At 32.1% G+C, this 21,096-nt stretch overlaps 1 protein-coding gene across 1 annotated transcript in view; it reads right to left on the bottom strand.

Moving 5' to 3' along the window:
- The window catches only part of LOC115884975 (general transcription factor 3C polypeptide 1), a 68,972-nt gene that overhangs the window by 40,912 nt on the left and 6,964 nt on the right, over positions 1-21,096 (bottom strand). The window contains exons 5-12 of the mRNA XM_030903709.1: positions 20,075-20,255; positions 17,613-17,781; positions 16,686-16,905; positions 16,473-16,613; positions 10,986-11,611; positions 8,607-8,756; positions 4,818-5,067; positions 3,400-3,643 (exon numbers count right to left, since the gene is read on the bottom strand). Coding sequence (XP_030759569.1) covers positions 3,400-3,643; positions 4,818-5,067; positions 8,607-8,756; positions 10,986-11,611; positions 16,473-16,613; positions 16,686-16,905; positions 17,613-17,781; positions 20,075-20,255 — 1,981 coding nt within the window. The remainder of the gene's footprint in view (positions 1-3,399; positions 3,644-4,817; positions 5,068-8,606; positions 8,757-10,985; positions 11,612-16,472; positions 16,614-16,685; positions 16,906-17,612; positions 17,782-20,074; positions 20,256-21,096) is intronic.

Here is a 21,096-nt window from a genome sequence, read left to right as displayed (position 1 = left end):
CTGGACAGCTGGCAGTTATCTCGTTCTTCCCGTGTATTCCAGAGTTTATACATTTTATAGGGACAAGTTGGACCTACTATAATATTGTAAAATCCTAAAATTAAGAAATTGGCGCTTATCAAGTTTTTCTCCTGGACCCTTCAATTAAATATCTCTAAATAATTTTTTAAAATTTCATTATTTTTTGAAATAGATTTTTAAAAGTCGCTTTTGAAAGATGTTGTAATATATATACAGGGTGTCCCAGGCTGAACGTGCATTAGAAGTTTCAAGAGAACTACAATATTTAGCTCGGAGATTTTTTGCACATCACAGTTTCACGATGAGATCTATCGATTAAAAATATTTTCAATATGGTGGCACTTCCGGAAATACCGGAAGTTGACAGCAACTTTCTTATTTTAAATGGGTGTCCCCATTTTTTATTATGTAAATCCGAATCGTGGCCCTTGGATATGGCCTACTGACTTAGGGAGTGTCTAAATCCACTCTTACTCACGGATATCCGATCTCATCCGGCCTCGAACCGACGTGAATGTGAATGGCCTCGAAACCGTATGTGTCAATAAATTTGACACCCATGCCATGGAACAACAGCACGACAGAGTTTCCAGACGGTCACCCGTCCATCCACTCGCACGCTATTTTTGGGGCTTACTCAACCGGGTCTCACAATGCAAATTCACCTCAAATATCCCTTTAGTTGGTCATTGACAAGATTATATAGAACCGGTGTTTCTACGTACGGTAATCGCAAAACAATTTCCCATGCACACCATCAATCATATCTTTAGTGTCAATAAAGCCTATAAACCTGACTAAATGAAATTTTAGCAAAAATGTTTAAATTTGTTGTATAATTTAAGATACCGGGCAGCTCTTCGTTTTACTTTATAGAGCAAATGATTGTAACATATATTTTATTTAGATTAAAGCTGCAAAAGTTAGTTTAAACTAAATTTTATTATCGCTATGTTGGTCACATTGCGCCGTGTTCAGCAACGTTGTCGTTTATTATTTGACAATTATCATAATGTCAGTTATTACTATGCATAATATCGTGTTGTTGTTGAATCTTTGCGAGTAATTTTCGTTTTTTGCTTATTTCCATAGTCTTTTTTTAAAAATTGTACTTTTAAGCACAAACAATTCTTTTAAGAATTAAATTTCCGAATTTTTACATTGCACTTCTTGAAATTGTGTGTTGAAATTTGCCGAAGTCTTTAAATATGTAGTCGAAGCAAAGAGCTTGTAAAAAATGTCTATATCTATGTGGCGGATTCATCTCTCCAAAAAAATCCTTTATGGGTATTTCGCCACTGCACTGCAAGAAATACTGCTTGTCAGAAGTTATGTTTACAGTTATACAAATTTGCCTAACTTCAAATTGCTTAACGTTTCGGAAATTTTATCTCTTTCCGTCGTCGGAAGCACAAAAAATACAAAGAATAAAGAAAAAAACTATTTAAAATATTTAAATTCAACTATTCGAGAACACTTTACTTTTTTAAAACAGATACGTCTACAAGAAACCGTTGACGTTCTGTTAAAATGACATTATATCAAGTTCAACTTCAAAATTAACAACTACTACCTGATAACAATTACTTCATAAGGTAAAACCAAAAAGCCCCAAACTTTCTGTATGATTATTTTTAAATTTTACGTATGTTATGTTTATTTATGTTATGTTCTTTAAAATCAAAGAACCGATTGGCATACATTACTAACATCTACAGATGCATGAGCAATACATTTTTTTTATTAGATTGAATTAAGAAAGCCTCTTTTATTTTTCTTTTAGAGGCTATCGATTCTTTTATTATAATTTTGGAGTTATTAAAATTTATTCTGTGCCCTGTGTCCCACGAATGCTGACAAATCTTTTTTTCGATTTGTGAAAATCTCCCTTTCGAATAATTTCGAATCGATTTGTGAAAATCTCCCTTTCTTAAATAATCCTTATGTTCTTTAATTCTAACATTTAAGGGTCATAAACATTAACATTTTTGGTTTGTTGTTCTGTATTCATTGGTTTAGTATGAGATAAAATGGATCTAAGCGTATTTTGTGTTTTAAAAGATGTTCGTATTGTTACGTTTTTTCGTCGGTTCCGTGTGGATAGAAAGTCACAATTTATTTAAACACTATTTATTTAACACTAATTAACAAAAACAATAACGATAAAAGACTTATAGAACTATTTACAAACGATTTATAACTAAGAATTTATTTTGAATTTTAGCGCGTCAACTGCACTGGTATATTTATAACTGCCCCCTGTAGGCCACCGCCGCCGGCTTTTATACCGACAGGTAAAGAACCGGCCCGCAACAATATGTTATATTGTTTTCCTATCCTTCTTATTTTTTCCGAAACGCCTCGTATGTATGAAATTGTAAGTTGTATATATTGTGAATTGTTATCATTGTGTCTATGATTTGGGGTTTGTATTTCGTTTAATGTTTTGTCAATAAAATATGGTGGATAGTCGTTTTTCATTAATGTATTTTTTATGTGGTCATCAACGTAACGTAGCCATATTACAGGCTTTTTTTAATGTAAATACCATGTGAATGCGATAAATTTTACATTGGTGAAACATCTAGACCCTTAAATGTTTTAAAAAAGTAAAGTGTTCTCGAATAGTTGAATTTAAATATTTTAAATAGATTTTTTCTTTATTCTTTGTATTTTTTTTTGCTTCCCACGACGGAAAGAGATAAACTTTCCGAGACGTTAAATATTTTTTTCTTTGTTCGGCAAATTTGTATAACTGTAAACATAACTTCTGACAAGCAGTATTTTCTTGCAGTGCAGTGGCGAAATACCCATAAAGGATTTTTTTGGAAAGAGCTTGTAGCTTCCCTGATAAACTATTTTGAACGAGAACGTGACAAAGTTCCTTTATTATTCTTGACTGCAGTCAGAGATCAGAGAAGTAAGTTGATTGGTAAGCAGATTATACCACTTTCAAAGTTATTTCTACGTTAGTTTTTAGTGAATTCTGGAATTATTAGTTTGTGCATTAATGACACCCTGAATGATCTTACTTGTTATTACCACTTGTGGTGTTGTAAGATGTACATCAATAAAGAAATAAATAACCCATAATAACGCTTAGAATAATCTGCATAATGGACTAATTTTTGCCAATATTGTAATAACAAAAATAAACTATAAAATATATAAATCGATTAATTACTAAAATATTAATTATTAAATTAAAAATAAAACGTAAAATCTCTAAAAAATAATATTATATATTGCTTCCCAATTTAGCAGCGCTGTCGCCATCGCTTGTCACTCAAACTTGTTCACGTGCAACGGAAATTGTTTTGTGATTACCGTAGCTGGGCCGTTGCCAATACCCTGTATAAGAAAAAAGTAATGGTTTACCTGGTTACTTCTGAAAAGGTCTAGTCTTTCTTTGGCGGAAAGTGGCTGAGTGCGTCTGTCCATATCGTATATCAGATAAAAAAGTAATTCGTGCAAAACTGACATTCTAGAAAATTTCGGCTTGTATCCATAAAGTTTAACCGCTCCCCTGGAATATCTCATCCAATTATATTTCACTCGTTTCTGTTTTAGATGGCGTAACTGTTCGATACTGGCTTGAACATCTTTGGATGCAAATGGGGAACTAAAAGAGGCGCCAAAATGCTTATCTGGAATCAGTCAACATACCCAATAAAAAAAGAAATAATTTTGACATATGTCATGCGAGAATTAATAATGCGGTCTATTAATGACGGCCTAATTTTATTTAAAACGCCTTAACATTTATTGTCGGGTAGACTCAATAATAATTTGTTGGTTTTGTTTTACGTCATCAATAAATATTATTTATTAAAATTAAAAAAAAAGTATGTTTCTAATAAAAGACATAAGCTATAATAATTATTTAATCTCAAAAATATAATAATAAATATACGCTACTGAAACATCTAAGTCAAATTGATATATCCTAATTATTCTTAAAAAAGTAGTAAATAAAAAAAATATTATTACACCGGGTGGGTCTTAAAAGTGGCTCACCTCTACAACTTTTTTATTTTTTTCAGACTACAGAACGAGATTTGGTATGTTACTATATGACATAAATTAGGATTGATTGACGTATTCAATTGTTTTCGGTCACTTTTACTTGATTCGGTAGGAAATGACACTCTGAATAGAATGACATATCATATGTCAACTTTTGACATTTTCGCATACGGTTTATTTGAAGTTGTAACATGCGGTTCATAACAACAATTTAACTCGAAATACAAAGTGTATCAAATTATTCATAAAAAATGTTTTTTTCCAAATATGCTAATGAGCCCCCCTCGTTTCATTTGAAAATATTGAGGTATGATTAAAAACACGATTTGGGCATCTTTTAACTGGCCAAGACAAGACGCTAAAAACATTAGACAATCAAATCTATTTTTCCAAGGCTCCTTGATTAAAAATTAGCGTTTTTAACACAGCCATGGTACTCTAGTTTGAAATTTAAAATACGATTTTTTAAGCGAGAATATCATAAGTTGTGATATGCTATGTCGTTCTATTCAGAGCGTCATTTTCTATGAAATAAAGTAAAATAAATACCAAGGGTGTCATTTAAAAATCACAAGTTGTAGTAATTTCCGGAGAAACAGGAAATGACCGAAAACAATTGAGTACGTCAATCAATCCTCATTTATGTCTTATTCTAACATACTAAATCTCGTTTTTTTATCTGAAAAAATAAAAAAGTTATAGGGGTGGGCCACTTTTGAGACGCACCCGGTATTATTGTATATTGTATAAATCGATATAAAAAAACAAACCTCTTCCCTTCTCTCTTTTCTTCTATTACCAATGCACGGGGAAGATTTTCGAAAAATCTCCATACCAGCTGTTCTGTGATGGCTTTTATTATTTCGTGGTCGTGGCCAACCTCCGGATGGCAAATGAGAACCTGCGTCTTTTTCACCTGTTCTTTTCTAACATGTATTTTGTAAATTTTTAAATATCCTTCACTAATTAGTCTCTTGAGGATTCGGCGTAACGATTTTACATCAATACGTTTATCATAACCTAAAAGGTTAGATTAACCTTTAACCGCTAGAGAGTGGTCTGTCAGACACCTCGCGCTAAACATCCCTGTATATAATAACGCCTGCAATTGTAGTAATGAGGATGATAACTTTCAAGTCAATAGGCGCTCGATAAGTTAATATATCGCTGTATTTATAATCTCATTAGTGTACGGAGTGCTGATTTATTGAATATAGAAATTCGAGAGGTCTCTACCGGACTACCATGTAGCGATTGAGCGTTGAAGTGTGAGGTTATTGTGTCTTAGTTTTTTTTATTAATTTTTGGATATTGTATGGTTTTTGTTATTTATTTGTTTGTTTTATTATACACATATACCGTATGATTGAATAAAAACGGCGTCCAGTTGGCTTGGAAATGACGATCGATGACATCTCCCATATAAATTTACATATAAAATGACAACGATCTTCATTTCATAGCCATCGCTGACGCCGTTTTTATTCGATCATCCGGTATTTTAAAATTAAGTTAGGTATGTACTAATTTAGCATAAATACATATTAGAAAACTTTTATTGATAATTGATTACTGATAAATAACTAGGGTTACCAGATGAAAACTTGTCCACCCCGGGCAAGCCTGCCCAAAAATCTGGACAAAATCCGTCATAATTATTTTTTAGCGATATAAGAGCCGAAAATAGTATAATGTTTTATTAGTAGTAAAAATGATACTTTTTGTGACGAAGCTGTACGTTTGACAGTACAGGCGAGGCACAAAATTTCATTTTTACTCCGAATAGAACGTTCTATTTTTTTTTCAAACGCCACAAATAATTTTTTAAAAAATTTCAAACGTCTCCAATAATATATAAAAAGATTTAAAAGCAATACCTTGTAAGTAATTATATATCGAGAAACTATGGTTAGGCTCGTTGAATTTGACATTTTATGTCAGTTTAATAATATATTTTCGAACTTTTGTGCTTAGGCGTAAAAGTGCTTTACTTTTGTGCCTAGCCGTTAAATCGATGTTTTAGGTTGTCACGTAAATCACGTCGCAAAAATTAATACTTTTGTGACGTTTGAAAAAAAATACATTTATAACTTTCAAAACTTAAAACTTACGAAGTAAAACAATAAATTTACACTACTGAATTTATCGACGATTTCTTAAGTAACTAATTTTATTAAAACTAATATATCATTTTGCATTATTCAACATTTCTTAATGGAACATTAAAATCCGGACGCTTATGAAAAATCCGCCCAGACCCAACCGGATGTAGTAAAAATATACACATGTCCGGCTTCCGGACGTCTGGTAACCCTACCAATAACAAAATTGTTTCCCAATGGTTGAAGTTAGCACCATAAATGCATATATTATACACCAAAGCTATTACAAATCTAATAAAATTGAGAAAGGTGCTCAACCAAAAAATACCAACAAAATTAAGATTTGGGTGAATATTGAAAGACACTATGGTATGCGAGACAACAGCGGAAGAGGAGTGACTAGAAATGATGAGTCTTTGCTCTATGTGCTCTTAAAAAAAAAATTGCGATACAAGAGTACAAAAATATGTGAAAATATTACTTTTTTATGTTTACCACATTTTTTAAATGTTTGATTGCCACAATTGTTTCTATTATGTGTATATGTTACGGTTACGGTCCGATATTCGGTTAATATCGACATTACCCGATTAATCTCGAGAATAACACACAACATAACAACCAAAAACAAAACCAAACCCAAACATTAACCTGTTAATGTCAACATTAACCAAACATCGGACTTTAACCGTAACATATAAGTATGTTACGGTTAAAGTCCAGTTAAGGTACGTATATACACTGGGTCGGCGTTTACATGTATAGGAGTGAATCGCTATGGCAATCTAGTAAGTCGGAGAGAGAGCAATTACATAATCACCTAATTTGACGCTAGATTCCAAGCGCTTGGAAAAATACTTGCCTTCTGTCTTTATTCAGTACATCTTATTTTACTAAGCGTGTTGACCGTATATAGCCTTCGTACACACGAAAATCGGCACCCAAGACCAGAAATGCCGACCCTTAGTATATATTTTTAACTCTAACTCATGTAAACTCATATAAGTAAAGAGAGATACAAAAACATTTAATTTTCCATTAAATTATATAATTTAATAGAGGTGTCGATCAGACCATTCTGTAGCGATTAAAGGAGAATTATTCAGTGCAGCGGTTAAGGGAGAGTTTACATGTATCCGTCATGCGTCATCCGTCATTTAGTTACCCCGATCATGGTGAAGTATGATCTGCCATTTTTTTAAACAAACCAATAAGGTGCATAAAAACAACGATAGACTACACATGACGGATGCATGTAAACCCACACTAAGTAAAATGCTAAATAATAGACAGTTAAAGCACGGCTAAAGACATCAACGTCTCGTAGTCTCGTTTGACATGTACGCTTGCATACATTTAAGTAAGTACTTTTACGGGGCCGCGGCCATCCTATGCCGGAAACACTGCGACCGGTAAAGCCTATTGTGTGTGTGTTTGTCCCCTTTCTATATCTATACCCACTCTTTTATCCCTGTACCCTGCACCAACTTGTGTAGGTACTTTATAGAATGGTAGCATAGTTCCTCTGGTTCTAGCGTTGCCTTCCCAAATAGAAAGTGTCGCTTGCGATCCAGAGCGAAGTGACAAATTATGTGCTCTGCTATTGTACGATCTTTATTGCGGTGTCTGCAGCACAGGCTTCCTTGATACCAGTTGAGTTTGTTCAGGTAGCACTTGACATCCATATGTCCTGTCAAGAGTCAAGAGACCTGTTGTAATTCGCACTTTATTCTTGCTGATCGTTAGCAGTTATTTTGTGGTTTTATAATTAGGTCCGTAGATGAAAGCTTTGCTATGCCTGTGCCCATGTTCTCCAGTGAACGGTTTGCTTGTCATTGCTTCAGAGTTTAACGGCGCTACAGGTTATACATTTGGGCATACCCAGTACTGGCTCTAGACTAAGATAGGATTACCATAATCCTTACCTTACTAGTTCATCAGCTTAATTTAATGCGTTTAGGGATACATAATAGTATATTAAACGAGTTTCGAAAACGACGTTTTGCACACGAGTTCGACAGTTTTCTAGGCTAGTCGTAGAAAAAAGCGTTACGGCTACTTCCTATAACATCACAATTTTCAATAATGATTGTTTTATTCTTCAATATTACTTTTTTATAGATTTAAATGTGAGTAGTGTAGTGAAGTGAGAGAAATCAATGGAATGCAAATTAAAAAACTTAAAACTGTCTTTAAATTAAGAAAAAAATGTTAGACAAAACAATTATGGAAATAAAATTCTAACGTTTTAGTTTCGTACATCAAAATATTTGCTTTAAGTCTTGTTTACACGAAAAAGCAACGACAGCAGACATTTTACGTCTTGTCATAAGTTTACGTCACAAAAGATACGTTTAAATTTCGTGCCGTGATTTAACTGCCTAATATAATATATCGCAGATACTGAGAAACATTTTTGTTACGTTATATATTTAAAAAAAAGCCTTTGACACTTACCTTCGCCCATTTCTTTGGTATAAATGAATTTCGACAGTTTTTGAATGGATTCATACACCACCTGGTGATTAATTTCATTTAAAATTATTTGTATTCTTCTTAATACTCTCGCAGACACTTCTTCAACAGGTTTGTATTGAGTAATATCTCCTAAAATAGACAGGGTTGTTCACCACATACGACACGGAGTATTGTAGCTAAACGATTAGATTTTTACAAATTGCAAGTTTTGGGTTCGTTGAAGGACTATGAGAGCTACAATTTAAAAATATTTTTACAAGATACAGAGCGTCCCAAATAAATAAATATATCAAGGTTGTATTTTTTCAAATGGAATACCCTGTATTTTATTACATTTTTAGTTTCTGCGATTAAAATAAAGGTAAATTTGATTAAGGTTTATCACACCTAAACCTTACCGTTTTAAAAATATTTTAAATTTTGTGTTCTTGGCTTCGTTTCTCCAAAGGTACGAAAGATTTTAATACTAAATATTTACTGAAGTTTATTTATTGATCAGTTATTGTGTTGCAATAATAAAAATATTACTACCTCATACAGAGTGTCTAAAAATTTATTTTAAATAATTTCTAGCTTTAAACGGCAACAACTTATTTAATTTAAATGGTACACTCTGTATATTTTAGGAGAATCAGATGCACAATTTAATTGTCTATCAAATTGTATTATACCATTTTTTACCTATCCCTTCAAGTTTTCGTAGAAAATGCATTTTCTTATAATTTAGACCTTATTTTATCAATATAGCCATGGAATATTGACATTTTAGATTGTTTCTAAAGCAACAAATGTACAAAATGTACAGGTGCTATAAACGATAATATTATTAGCCCATTTGTATACAAAAAGAAAACTAATTAAATCTTTATAAGTATACAATTAATTAAATATACCACCATTATTTCCGCCCAAATATTAATTAATTACATACTTAATTGTGTTAGTTAATAAATTATTCTAAATATAAATGTGGATTTGTATCAGAAATCAATATAATAATAAATTATGAAAATGAACATCTCTGTTATAAACAGCATTCGTCAAAAAATGAAGTAAAATTTTTAAGGTGATACTTTTTACCACATTGTCTAATACACATACAAAATTCAGTTTTTTAGTATTTGGAGCAATTATTATTAATCAACGCAAACAGCCAATTAATGTAACTTGAATACTGAAATCATATTAATTGGTCCTCTAACAAATATTTAAATAGTTTTTTATTTATTTTTTAATGAAATAAAGGAACTATATCGACAATATTAGTATCTGTGCTCTTTAAAAATTTGTTACATCTTTAAAAATAATCTAAAATGTCAATATTCCATGGGTATATTAATAAATGAGGTCAAAATTATAAGAAAATGCATTTTCTACACGAAAAGTTGATAGATAATATAGATAGATAGATAAAAAATGGTATAATACAATTTCATAGACAATTAAATTGTACATCTGATTCTCATAAAATATACAGGGTGTTCCATTTAAATTAAACACGTTATTGCCGTTTAAAGGTAGTAATTATTTAAAATAAATTTTTAGGTACCCCGTTTAAGGTAGTATAATTTTTATTATTGCAACAGAAAAGACTGGGTCAATGGTGTATCCATTCAAACTGAGGCAACCTGGTATACAGACAGCTCAATAACGTCGGAACGCGCAGGAGCCGGAATAGTAGGGCCGATTAACTTTCCCAGTAAGTCTATCTCAGGATGTTACAATTTTATAGAGGGAAATAACGGCAATCCATGATTGTGTAGAAGAAATAGAATGACAAACAAAGCTGTAGTGAGTCTACTAACAGAGCATTGTAAGCTTAATAGGCATTTAAAGCTGATGAGATTGACGGACGAAGTCATGTGGAGATTTTTTTAATAAAAAATCAAAGTTGTTGAGGAAGAAACGACAGAACACATTTTATATCGGTGCGACAGTCTGGTAAATGTGCAGTAAAAGCAATGATGAGCATTGACCAAGAACTACATGGCCAGAAGAGGACCACAATAGATCTGAAAAGGTTGCAGTGGAACGGGCCAATAGTCACCAAAAAATCTAATTTAAACATACCAACTTGAGATTAATGAAATCGGAACACGAAATTTCTAATTTTGGAACTCACTTGAAATTGTCTAAACAATATGAACCTATCTCAGACATACACTAAAACGGATACCTAAATATCGATGACGTAACGTTGAACGATTATTGTACAGACTATAACAATAACCTATTATAATCTATCTAGAGAACAAAGAAGAAAGATAAGCCTAAAAACATTTAAATTCAACCTCAATTAAGGAAATAATAATTTCAGATATGGCCAAATAAAAAAATACCACTAGTAAAATTATTTACCTGTAACATAAGCCTTTGGCGGAGTTGACATTACAATTTCGACAGTTAAATTGGTATCAACTTTTTTAATGGATGCCAAAACCGGAGTAGGTCCCATATAATCTATCGTCTCGTCTTTATTTGTAGATATCTTCAAACACTCTTCTTTCTTCTGTCCCGATTTACCACACATATCTGAGTGCTTCCTTTTCAAACTTGACTCCTTTAGTTTGCTGTCCGAATCAAGAAAATTTATAACTGCCTCCTTATCAAAATCAATTTGTTTAAAGAGACTTAGAATCAAGAATGCCTTCATTATATAGTCGGGCTTGTATTTTTCTTTGTATATGTTTTCTAATGATATATCCAAATTAATAATTTTTTTACAAGTTAATTCTTCAGGTGACAAAACATGAGTAAGATTAATTTTGTCTAATATATCTGGAAATATTAAGTTCAGTTTAAATGTTTTACTCTCACAGAAAAATTCAGCAACAATTATGTCCTCTTTAATTATTTCTGGATTATTGTATGAGGAAATAAAGTAATTGCAAACAATGAGGGGTACTGGCAAACAATCAGGCAAGTGAGAAGTCTTCTGTATATTTAAATTCTGATCAGCTTCAAATTCTTCTTGTGTATATATTCTAAAAATAAATCAACAAACAAATATAACATATTATTTGACGATCTGCGGTGCGATGCTGTAAGCTGTTCAAAGTAATTTCTTGCTAGAGACTCACACTTAAGCCCCGTTCTCAGAACGACGTCGTGTCGCAAGCTACACTGATTGACACTTCAAACGACCAATGGGAGCTGTACTAAATTTAAAATTGACAGTTGTTTGAATTTTGTACAAATCTGATTGGTTCTTTTGACGTGTCGCTGGCGACAGTCGCTTTTCTGAAAACGGGGCTTTACTCGGCTCTCTTCGCGAAAATATTTAGTCCATCATACCAAATCATACTATAGGTGCCAAAAATATAATCTAGTTTATTAGACATCGAAATTCTTGGTTATGGTCTGAATCATAGAGTCATAGATTTGTAAATGGCAACGGCCAGCTATGTTGAAACACCGACCGGTTCCCGTTAAATCACCGAAGTTAAGCGACGTAAAGCGATACTACTGGATGGAGGGTTGACCGTTTCGAAACTCTGTGTCGTGCTGTTGTTCTATAGCAAAAGTGTAAAATCTATTGACACATACTGTTCATTTACGTCGGTTCGAGGCCGGATGAGATCGGATATCTCGTGAGTAAGAGTCGATTTAGACACTTGCCAAGTCGGTAGGTCATTGACCGTGATATGGCCGAGGACCGCGGTTCGGATTTCGCGTAAACAAAGTAGGCCCCGTCCAGATTAGCCCTAGCAGCAAAAAGGAGACGTTAACTGAATTTTTTTTAAGTATCAAAAAATATAACTCTTTTGTATCCCTTTTTAAACATAAATAACAGTCCGCGGTTAAACAATAACAGGTATGAACAAATCAATGTGTTGATTATGATCACGATGTAAACTCGGGATCCCGGCGTCACGAAATTTTTCTTCTACTTCTACTTTTTATCATCCGTCAAGAAAAACTGTGGTGAGAAATCAAAAGTTTATTGTTTTTTAAGCTAAATATTTGGCTTTGCAACTGACTACCGCAAGCTGTTGCTAGGATATTCTATTAATAATGATCGTAAACCAAAAAGTGTAAAGCGTAATTGAAACCACTAATTTATTCCACTAATTGCGAGGTTCTGAATGAAGCTTAAAGCTTTTGCAGTTTCTGTTGTAGATTCATAAAACCGAGGGGTAAACCGCGACCCAAAATTGTGCACACTACACTGGACATTGGCTCTTAATTGGCACATTGGTCTTTCAGAATTTTCACCATTTCCCCATTTCACCATTGTGCATTCTCCTCCCCCGCTCATATCTATGGGCAATTCGTGCAGTCTAGCATATTTTCTCCCCATCTGATATCTCTGGGTAAATGTCAACGAATTGTCAAAAAAGATTGGTTCAAAAATAATTTTATATAGAATATTATTATTATTACTATTAGGTATTATAGATAAATACGAGAGTCCTGATATTTTCATTTCTGTCCTGCATCTTCTAACATATGCACTACAAGTTAAATTTTAAACATTTATTGTCAAACCCTTTGCATAAGCTTGGGCATAAGTCGCCTATTATTTTATACCGTAGGTATCGATACTAAATTTTGAACTTAATACCTACAAGAGTTCTTACCGTATTATTATGTAGCTTAATAATGTCTAATACACGTCTTACACATCATGACATACTATTTTGTACCGAGAGAAAAGCAAAACCAAAACAAAACGGATAGAAGAAAACAGTAAAAATACGTGCTGCGTCGTACGAATTATATTCGTTTACAATACGCCGCGCCGGTGCTGGTCGCGGTTGCCAGATTTTATCCAACCTTTGACACCAAAATCCTCTCTCTCGACGTGCATTGTCAAAGCGTCAATTTTTTTAAGCTTACAGCTATTTTACAGGAGCGAAAATTATGGCAAAAATAATAACCAAAAGTATTCCAAAATTAATTTGAATATTTTGTTAATAAAATATGATTTTTTTTGAGGTTTTTGAGGTAGGTCCTTTGCTGCGCTTTATAACTAAGACTCAGTAAAACAACCTCAAAACATTTTATTGAGCAGATTTTTGAAATAATTACCTAATGATTTTCGCCATAATTTTTGCTCGTGTCAAACGGACCTTACGAGCTTAAGGTATTTAACGGAAACCAATATTTGGTATTCACGCCACTGTAAATAACTTCAATAAATAATTATTTCTCTTGTGCAAACGTCAATTAATCATTAAAAATATCCTAAATGGCGTTTAAGGGTCCAATCTGGCAACCCTGTCGTTGACTCCGCTAGATTTGCGGACTCGATAGCGTGTAGTTTTTACTAACATAATTTTACATTAGCCTTTAATTGGTTCATAATTGGTCCCTAATTTCCCCTTAATTGGCTTCATTGGCTTTGCAAAATTTGTCAATTTCCCCTTAATTGGTTCCATTGGCTCTGCAAAATTGGTCAATTTCCCCAATTTCTTAGCATTGTCACTTAATCGGCACCATTAGTCCACACAATTGGTCCGCATTGGTTTGGGGTTGTACACCGCATTGGTCTCGCGGTTTACCCCTCGTTGCAGACATACTAATTTTTGTATTAGTACTTCTTTTTGGACTGCTTAATGATGATCAGAGAACAGAGAGGATTTATGGTATATGTACTGTCATACTAAAACTGTTATTCCAGTTATATAGGGTGATCCGAACTGTATTCCGGAAACTCCGCTCCGGCAGCATATTCTGCAGTTAAAAATAAGTAAAAAAATTCGTCTAAATGTTTGTCCTAAAATACTTAGTTTCGGAGATACAGGGTGTAGAAGTTGCATTTTTATTTCGATTTTTTCCAAATAATTTCTAAATTAACGTCAATATTTGGACGAAAATTAGTGTCTGGGAGTTTTTTGACACGAGTAATTTGATTTTGATGTCAATATGACTCCTATTTGTAAGGGGCGCCATCTCACGTGTTTTAGCTGTTTTGAAGAGTAATAACTTTTCGCTCGTACCTGTATAAAACTACTGGGTGAAAAAATATACATTTCCGTGATTTTTTACGTAAAAAATGTCTGTTGATAAAAATCGCTACGAGCAACCGTTTTCGAGATATTTAGAATGGAAATAGTCAATACATTTCACAAACCATAGTCAATACACAAAAAATGTCGATTAGATAGTTATTTGACTAAAAGGATAAATTTTGGAACTTGCTATTTTTTTAAATTTATCATTAACTTTTCTTCTACAAAAATGATGATAAAACACTTTCTGTTAAACTTTTGGCACAAAAACATTTCCAAATTTATTAGTCAACATGTTTAATTTACAGGGTCTGTAGCTCTGAGAATAAAAAATTGGGAATTTTGTTAAGTGTAATAATTCTAAAGTATATACGAGGATGTATTTCAGGAAAATATTTTAGCTTCTATAGGGTGGCTCAAAAAACTGTTAGTGGATTGAGATGAGTTTTTTAAATGGAACACCCTCTACCTATATTATGCATTTTTGGCTTCTTTTCAGATCACTTTACATAATCCTAAGACATGAGTAAATATATTTTAATAGTTTCAGAGATATTAATAAATAAATAAAAATTATAAATTTTTCAGCCTTTCTTAAAAATTTATTAATACTTCAAGAACTGTCCTGAAATCAAAACTATATTAGGTATTTACTTTAGATGGTCTATACTTACTTTACTATAAATATGGAAATCGTTAATCATACAGGATGTTCAAAATTCTATGCCAAACTTTCTAAAATATAAAATAATTTTTCTTCGTTTTTTTTAAATGGCACCCTGTATATTATTTTTTCAATAGATGGAGAATTAAAAAATGAACATTTTTTGTATTTAGAGTATTTCAAAATTTTTAACTGTTTCGCAGATATTCGCGGTTTTATATTTCATATGGCATTTTCCACAGTAATTTATGAAAGCCACCCAATGATTTTTCTCTTGTATTTTACCATTAAAAGCGCCATATGAAATAATACTGCGTGTATCTGCAAAACTATTAAAAATTTTGAAATACTTTAAATATAAAAAATGTTCATTTTTTAACTCTCCATATAATAAAAAGATGATATACAAGGTATTCCATTTAAAAAACAACAAAGTAAAAACATTTTATATTTTTACTTTGTTGTAGCGACCAAGAGTCCTTTTCTATGTAAAAAACGTAAATGTATATTTTTTAATCAGTAGTTTTATACAAGTTTAACATGTTTTACAATTAAACATGTTGACTAAATAGTTATTAGACTGAAATCATAAATTTGAAATGTTTTTGTGCCAAAAGTTCAACAGAAACTGTTTTATCATCATTTCTTTGAAGAAAAATTTAAGATTAATTTAAAAAAGTAAAAAGCTCCCAAATTTATCATTTCAGTCAAATAACTAGGTTTCTACTCAACATGGTTATTTTTGTCAATAATGACATGTATTAACGGTTGCTCGTACCGATTTTTACCAAGAGACATTTTTTACGTAAAAAATCAGGGAAATGTATATTTTTTCACTCAGTAGTTTTCTACAGGTACGGACGAAAAGTTATTACTGTTCAAAACAGTTAAAAAATATGTAGGTGGCGCCCTCTACAAGTAGGAGTCATATTGATATCAAAATCAAATTTCTCATGTCAAAAAACACCCAGACACAAATTTTAATCCAAATATTGACGTTAGTTCAGAAATTATTTGGAAAAAATCGAAATAAAAATGCAACTTCTACACCCTTTAGGAACTTTTTTACTTATTTATATCTACAGAATATGCTGCCGAAGTTTCCGGAATACAGTTCGGACCACCCTGTATAGAAGTAACAGAGTATATTATACAAGCTTTGTTAAGAAATCAGTAATGTTTGATAATTTTGACTTAAATAATATTATATGTATATTACTTTCTTACCTGTCCTTCGTTAAACCACTTAATTTTTGCCTTTGTCTTTGTTTCAGTTTTTCAACAGTACTAACTTGGGTACTCTGGGTCTTTTGAATTTTTGGAGGCGGTTCATAAGACGCTTGCTCTTTAAAATATTTTGCTACGTACCTAAAATACAAAGCACATTCTTAAAACAATAACTAAATAAAAGACCAAAATCCAGCTTTTTTCAGATCTTACTGATTACATCTCTGTTTTCCTAGGTCTCTCTTTTTGACATCCACTAAATCTGCTCTAGAGAGTTTCAACAGAGAGTTTTTTAGTGTAGATTTGTCTACGTCAAATGTGTGACGAACGTCACCCGCACAACATCCTTCTGGTCCATAAGATTTAATAATTTTGTACAGTTCCCTTGTGTATTCTAAATTCGTCGATAATCCTTTACCAATCTCGGTGCCCTCTTAAATAACATTTAAAGTTGTACAGGGTATTTCAGAATAGAATGCTAATTACTAAAGTTATTAATTTATAGGGAATTAAAATTTGAAATAATAAATGAATAGAAAAAAATAAGTCGAAAAAATAAATAGAAAAAAAATAAGGATGTTCGAAAAATACGCAGCTAAATTTCAGGGAGTGATTCTAATTAAAAAAAAACCGGCAAGTGCGAGTAGAACTCGCCCACCGAGGGTTCCGTACAGCTTCCTTGAGTTTTTTTTACTATTTTACTATTTTTACTATTTTTTTTGTCTTTTAAATCTCAAACCTATATGACCCCGAGCCAAATATTTTTTTTAAATCATAACTACCACTATCTACTTTCAAAATATGTTTTATTTTGTCTGTCCATTTTTGTATAACTATTTTTTTTTAAGATTATGTCTATATTATCTCCAAAATATAGCCCAGTTCTAGATGAAATAATCAAAAAAATTATTTAGTCGAAAATTTTCGCAGTTGGTTTCTATTGTGGACTGAAAAAAAAAACAAACTGGCTCATCATTGACTCTTATCAGTGAGTGAACGATACCTCCTTCTGGAGGTACCGAGTTGTTGAAGTTTATCGGACCTTTTTCCGCATTTCTTTATGAGGAATCGCCTTCTGAAATTTGACCGTGCATTTTTCAAACATCTTGTGGAAAAATGTAGGAACTAAAATTGTTTTACCATTTTCATCTTCTTCGTCTGAAGAATACTGTTCTTCTGCCCAATTAGCGTCAATATTGATATAAGGGCTTTTTAGCTGTAAAACTTTTAAGACCCTTTCCCTGTTGGCACTTTTAACCGTATATTCCTTCTTTGCAGCATCAGGATATATTTCTCTATAAGGCACCGACTACAATTTTTTAACTTATTTCTGTGCACAATGACATTGCTGCTAGCACAGCGGCGTACGGTAAAATTTTTGGAAAGGAAGCAATTCGATAAAGGTAGTAAAAAAGTCAACAAATTTTTTTGTTTACCTACAGAATGACCTACAGTTTCGCCTGTTACTTTTATAAGGGTACATCTATAGTGCACCAGCTTTCCGATTTTCCTTTTATCGCGGCAGACTGGCGTTGAAAAATAGAGGAACAACTGTATGCGCGTGGCCAAAGTGCGCCAGTCAGCTAGCTTCAACCGGCTTAAAATGCTTTTACCCACTTTTATCGGAATGAATTATTGTTTCTTTTTGTCGCTTGCCCGCTTCGCCCGCTCTAAAGTTTTATCATCGCTACCCTTTTTGAAACCAATTTTAATCTACCCTGCTCGGGTCATTACTAAACTTCCAATAAAGGTTATGCTTTAGCACGATTCAAGCTATTTATTTACAAAATTATTAAATTTTTTTCGGTTTTAATCATAACCATCTTGTGTACCATGTGTTGTGTATCATTTTGAAAATTTTAGCATTTTTTTAAACGTTTTTCAATTTTGCTGAAAATATAGTTCAGTTTTTTTCTCCATGCGGATACATTCGTAAAATTTTTGATAATTAGGTGTGGATAAAGCTTGATTTTCATGCATCCGTTATCCGACGATACGATATTAATTTTATTGGTTGAATTTAAAGACTTTGATTGGTTAGAAACGGTTAACCAATGGAAGCCTTTAAATTCAACCAATAAAATTAATATCGTATCATCGTATCGTCGGACAACGGATGCATGAAACTCAAACTTAAAACGTATGATATTAACTAAAATTACAATGAGACCGATTTATTTCATAAACGCGAGTAGTACTTTTTTGTATCAGTTTAATATGAACATTATCACTAGCTAATAAAAAGACATAATAGATCCCCACGGGATAGCTCCATGATGCCAAATGACATTTCCGCTTTCTGCAACCGCTTGTTAATGGCCACTACCTGGCCCATACTTATTACTATTACTTTACTACCATACTATAAAAATACTACAATAAAAAATAGCCCCAAAGCGAAACTAGTGCGTCAATTTCGAGATACGCTTCTAAGGTGCACTTCCGATGCGATAAAGACGGTCTAATAGACTTGGTGCATTCTCCGCCGGTGCTGCCACCATCGGAGAATTTCGTAAACAACTTGTACTTACAAATACACGGGTTTAAATAGCGAGAATAAGAAAAACTTATTATTTAATTATTCTAAAAGTGTTAGGAAGTATAATTTGTGAAAATTCTAAAAATAAAAATAAAAAAGTAAATATTTTGATATCATCAGGTCTAACTTGTATTATTTATTATTCCAGTTAAAAAAACTTTTTAGATGAGTTCAACTACGGTAACGAGCATAGTTTTAATCACCGGTTTTGATAGTGGAGCATAATTGGGGCTATTTCGGCTATAACGAAGTTTTTCAAAGGTACATAATTATAATTTTAGAAGATGTTCATAAAACATTTAATCACTAGTTGATTAAAAAAAGTATACCATTAATATTGCAAATTATATTTTATCCTCTTATAGTATAAGTATGTCTTTTTAATTTTTTTGATTATGTAACGAGCACTTTGTTTACTCACTTGTTTCGTCGAACTGGTTGAATTCATTTTTGCTCTTGATCAAATCGGTGTGAGAAACTATGAATCTATAAAATGTTGTTTCGGGAGAGTTGAATATCCGGGAAAGTTGAATTATTGAATGTTATTGCACCCAACAACACCCTAATTACGCTCTCCTTTATGCGTTAACATTTTTATTAACATTTGAAATTATCACATCACAACACGACGCCTAGTTCGAATTTTTTTCACTTATTTATTACTACCCAAAACAGCGTTACATCACTACAACCTCGTACCTGAGTGTTTTATAATCTTTTTATAATCACTAGCAAAAAAAAACTAAAATACTTAAATATTATGACAAAACCACTATTTCAATATTACTTTATTGCGATCAACATAAATACATAATAATAATTTCTGATTTCTGCCGTTGAAGCGCTGCGGTCGGAATTTGTTGAAATCAACTGAAATGTACCAAGCCTATAGGTGCATTTACGTTGTTTACGCAATCTTTTAGGGAAATTTGGCTACCTAAATTCATATTAATTGCTATGAATTATTAATTAAAAAATTTGGTTTCTTTTTGCCCCAATGTATAGGGAAGCGGTGCTTTCTCCGCTTCCATGAACCGCACGCCCCTGTGCCAGCATAACTTACTTCTTTTTTTTCAATATATTTTAGCAACTCAGAGGTTTTTAAAAGTTTGTATGGAACAATACCGCCAAATAATTTTTTCATCGCATCATATTCACATTGATAATTTGGACATTTCTTTAGGTAATCTATAATTGTTTCAGCTACGATTAACGATTTTGTTTTCGTTTTTCTATAAAATCTCCTGCAAAACGTTTTTTTTTATTATGAATATACTGGAAAAATTTGTCTTTGAAGAACTATGAGCCTCCATTAATTATATGGGGGAATTAGAAGAATGTCAATAAATTTGGCAAATACACAGGGTGTTTCAAAAAACACGTGCCATCTCTCGTGGAAAGATTCCTCACGTAAAAATAAGATTTATTTTTCATATCAACATGGGTCCGATTTTGCTTTGTTTCGTCGATTTATTATAATTTTCGTTCAAGTACTTTTAATGATTCGAATGAAATTTTGAAGGTAAAAGTTACTGTAAGTGCTACATATTTTAATGCTAAAAAAGTGTCGATAAATTCATCAGGGACGTGCATATGGGTTATCACTGGAATATTTTTCAAAAAAAAAACATGTGCGCCACTGACTCTTTTTCTTTTGGTATCAAAATTGTGTAGGTCGTTTAATACCATTCAAAAGCTATCTCTTAATATTTTGTCGAATTCGGCCTCCTTGATGAGATAAACGCAATTTTATTAATCATAATTAATACAATTAAAATAAAAATAAAATTAATAAAATATATTTTTATTTTTTTATTATTTTATTAATTTTTTAACAGAAAAATAATAGTATTTAAGATCATTACAAAAAACCTAATTTTAAAAAGTTTTAACATTCTGTAACTCTAAAACTATGCATTTCGATACCCATGTTTATAGGAACTTTTTTTCATATTTTTTGATGAGAAATCAATGAGTACTTATTTAAAACTTTTGCAAGCCAATGATATTAAATTTTTTCAAGGTTGCTATTAGACTTGGATCAAAGTAATAAAATTGCGTTTATCTCATCAAGGAGGCCGAAAT

The sequence above is a fragment of the Sitophilus oryzae genome, unplaced genomic scaffold (genome assembly GCF_002938485.1).
Source record: "Sitophilus oryzae breed Bouriz unplaced genomic scaffold, Soryzae_2.0 scaffold_111_pilon_pilon, whole genome shotgun sequence".
Taxonomy (NCBI): Eukaryota; Metazoa; Arthropoda; class Insecta; order Coleoptera; family Curculionidae; genus Sitophilus; species Sitophilus oryzae.
This window is presented reverse-complemented; position numbering and strand designations above follow the sequence as displayed.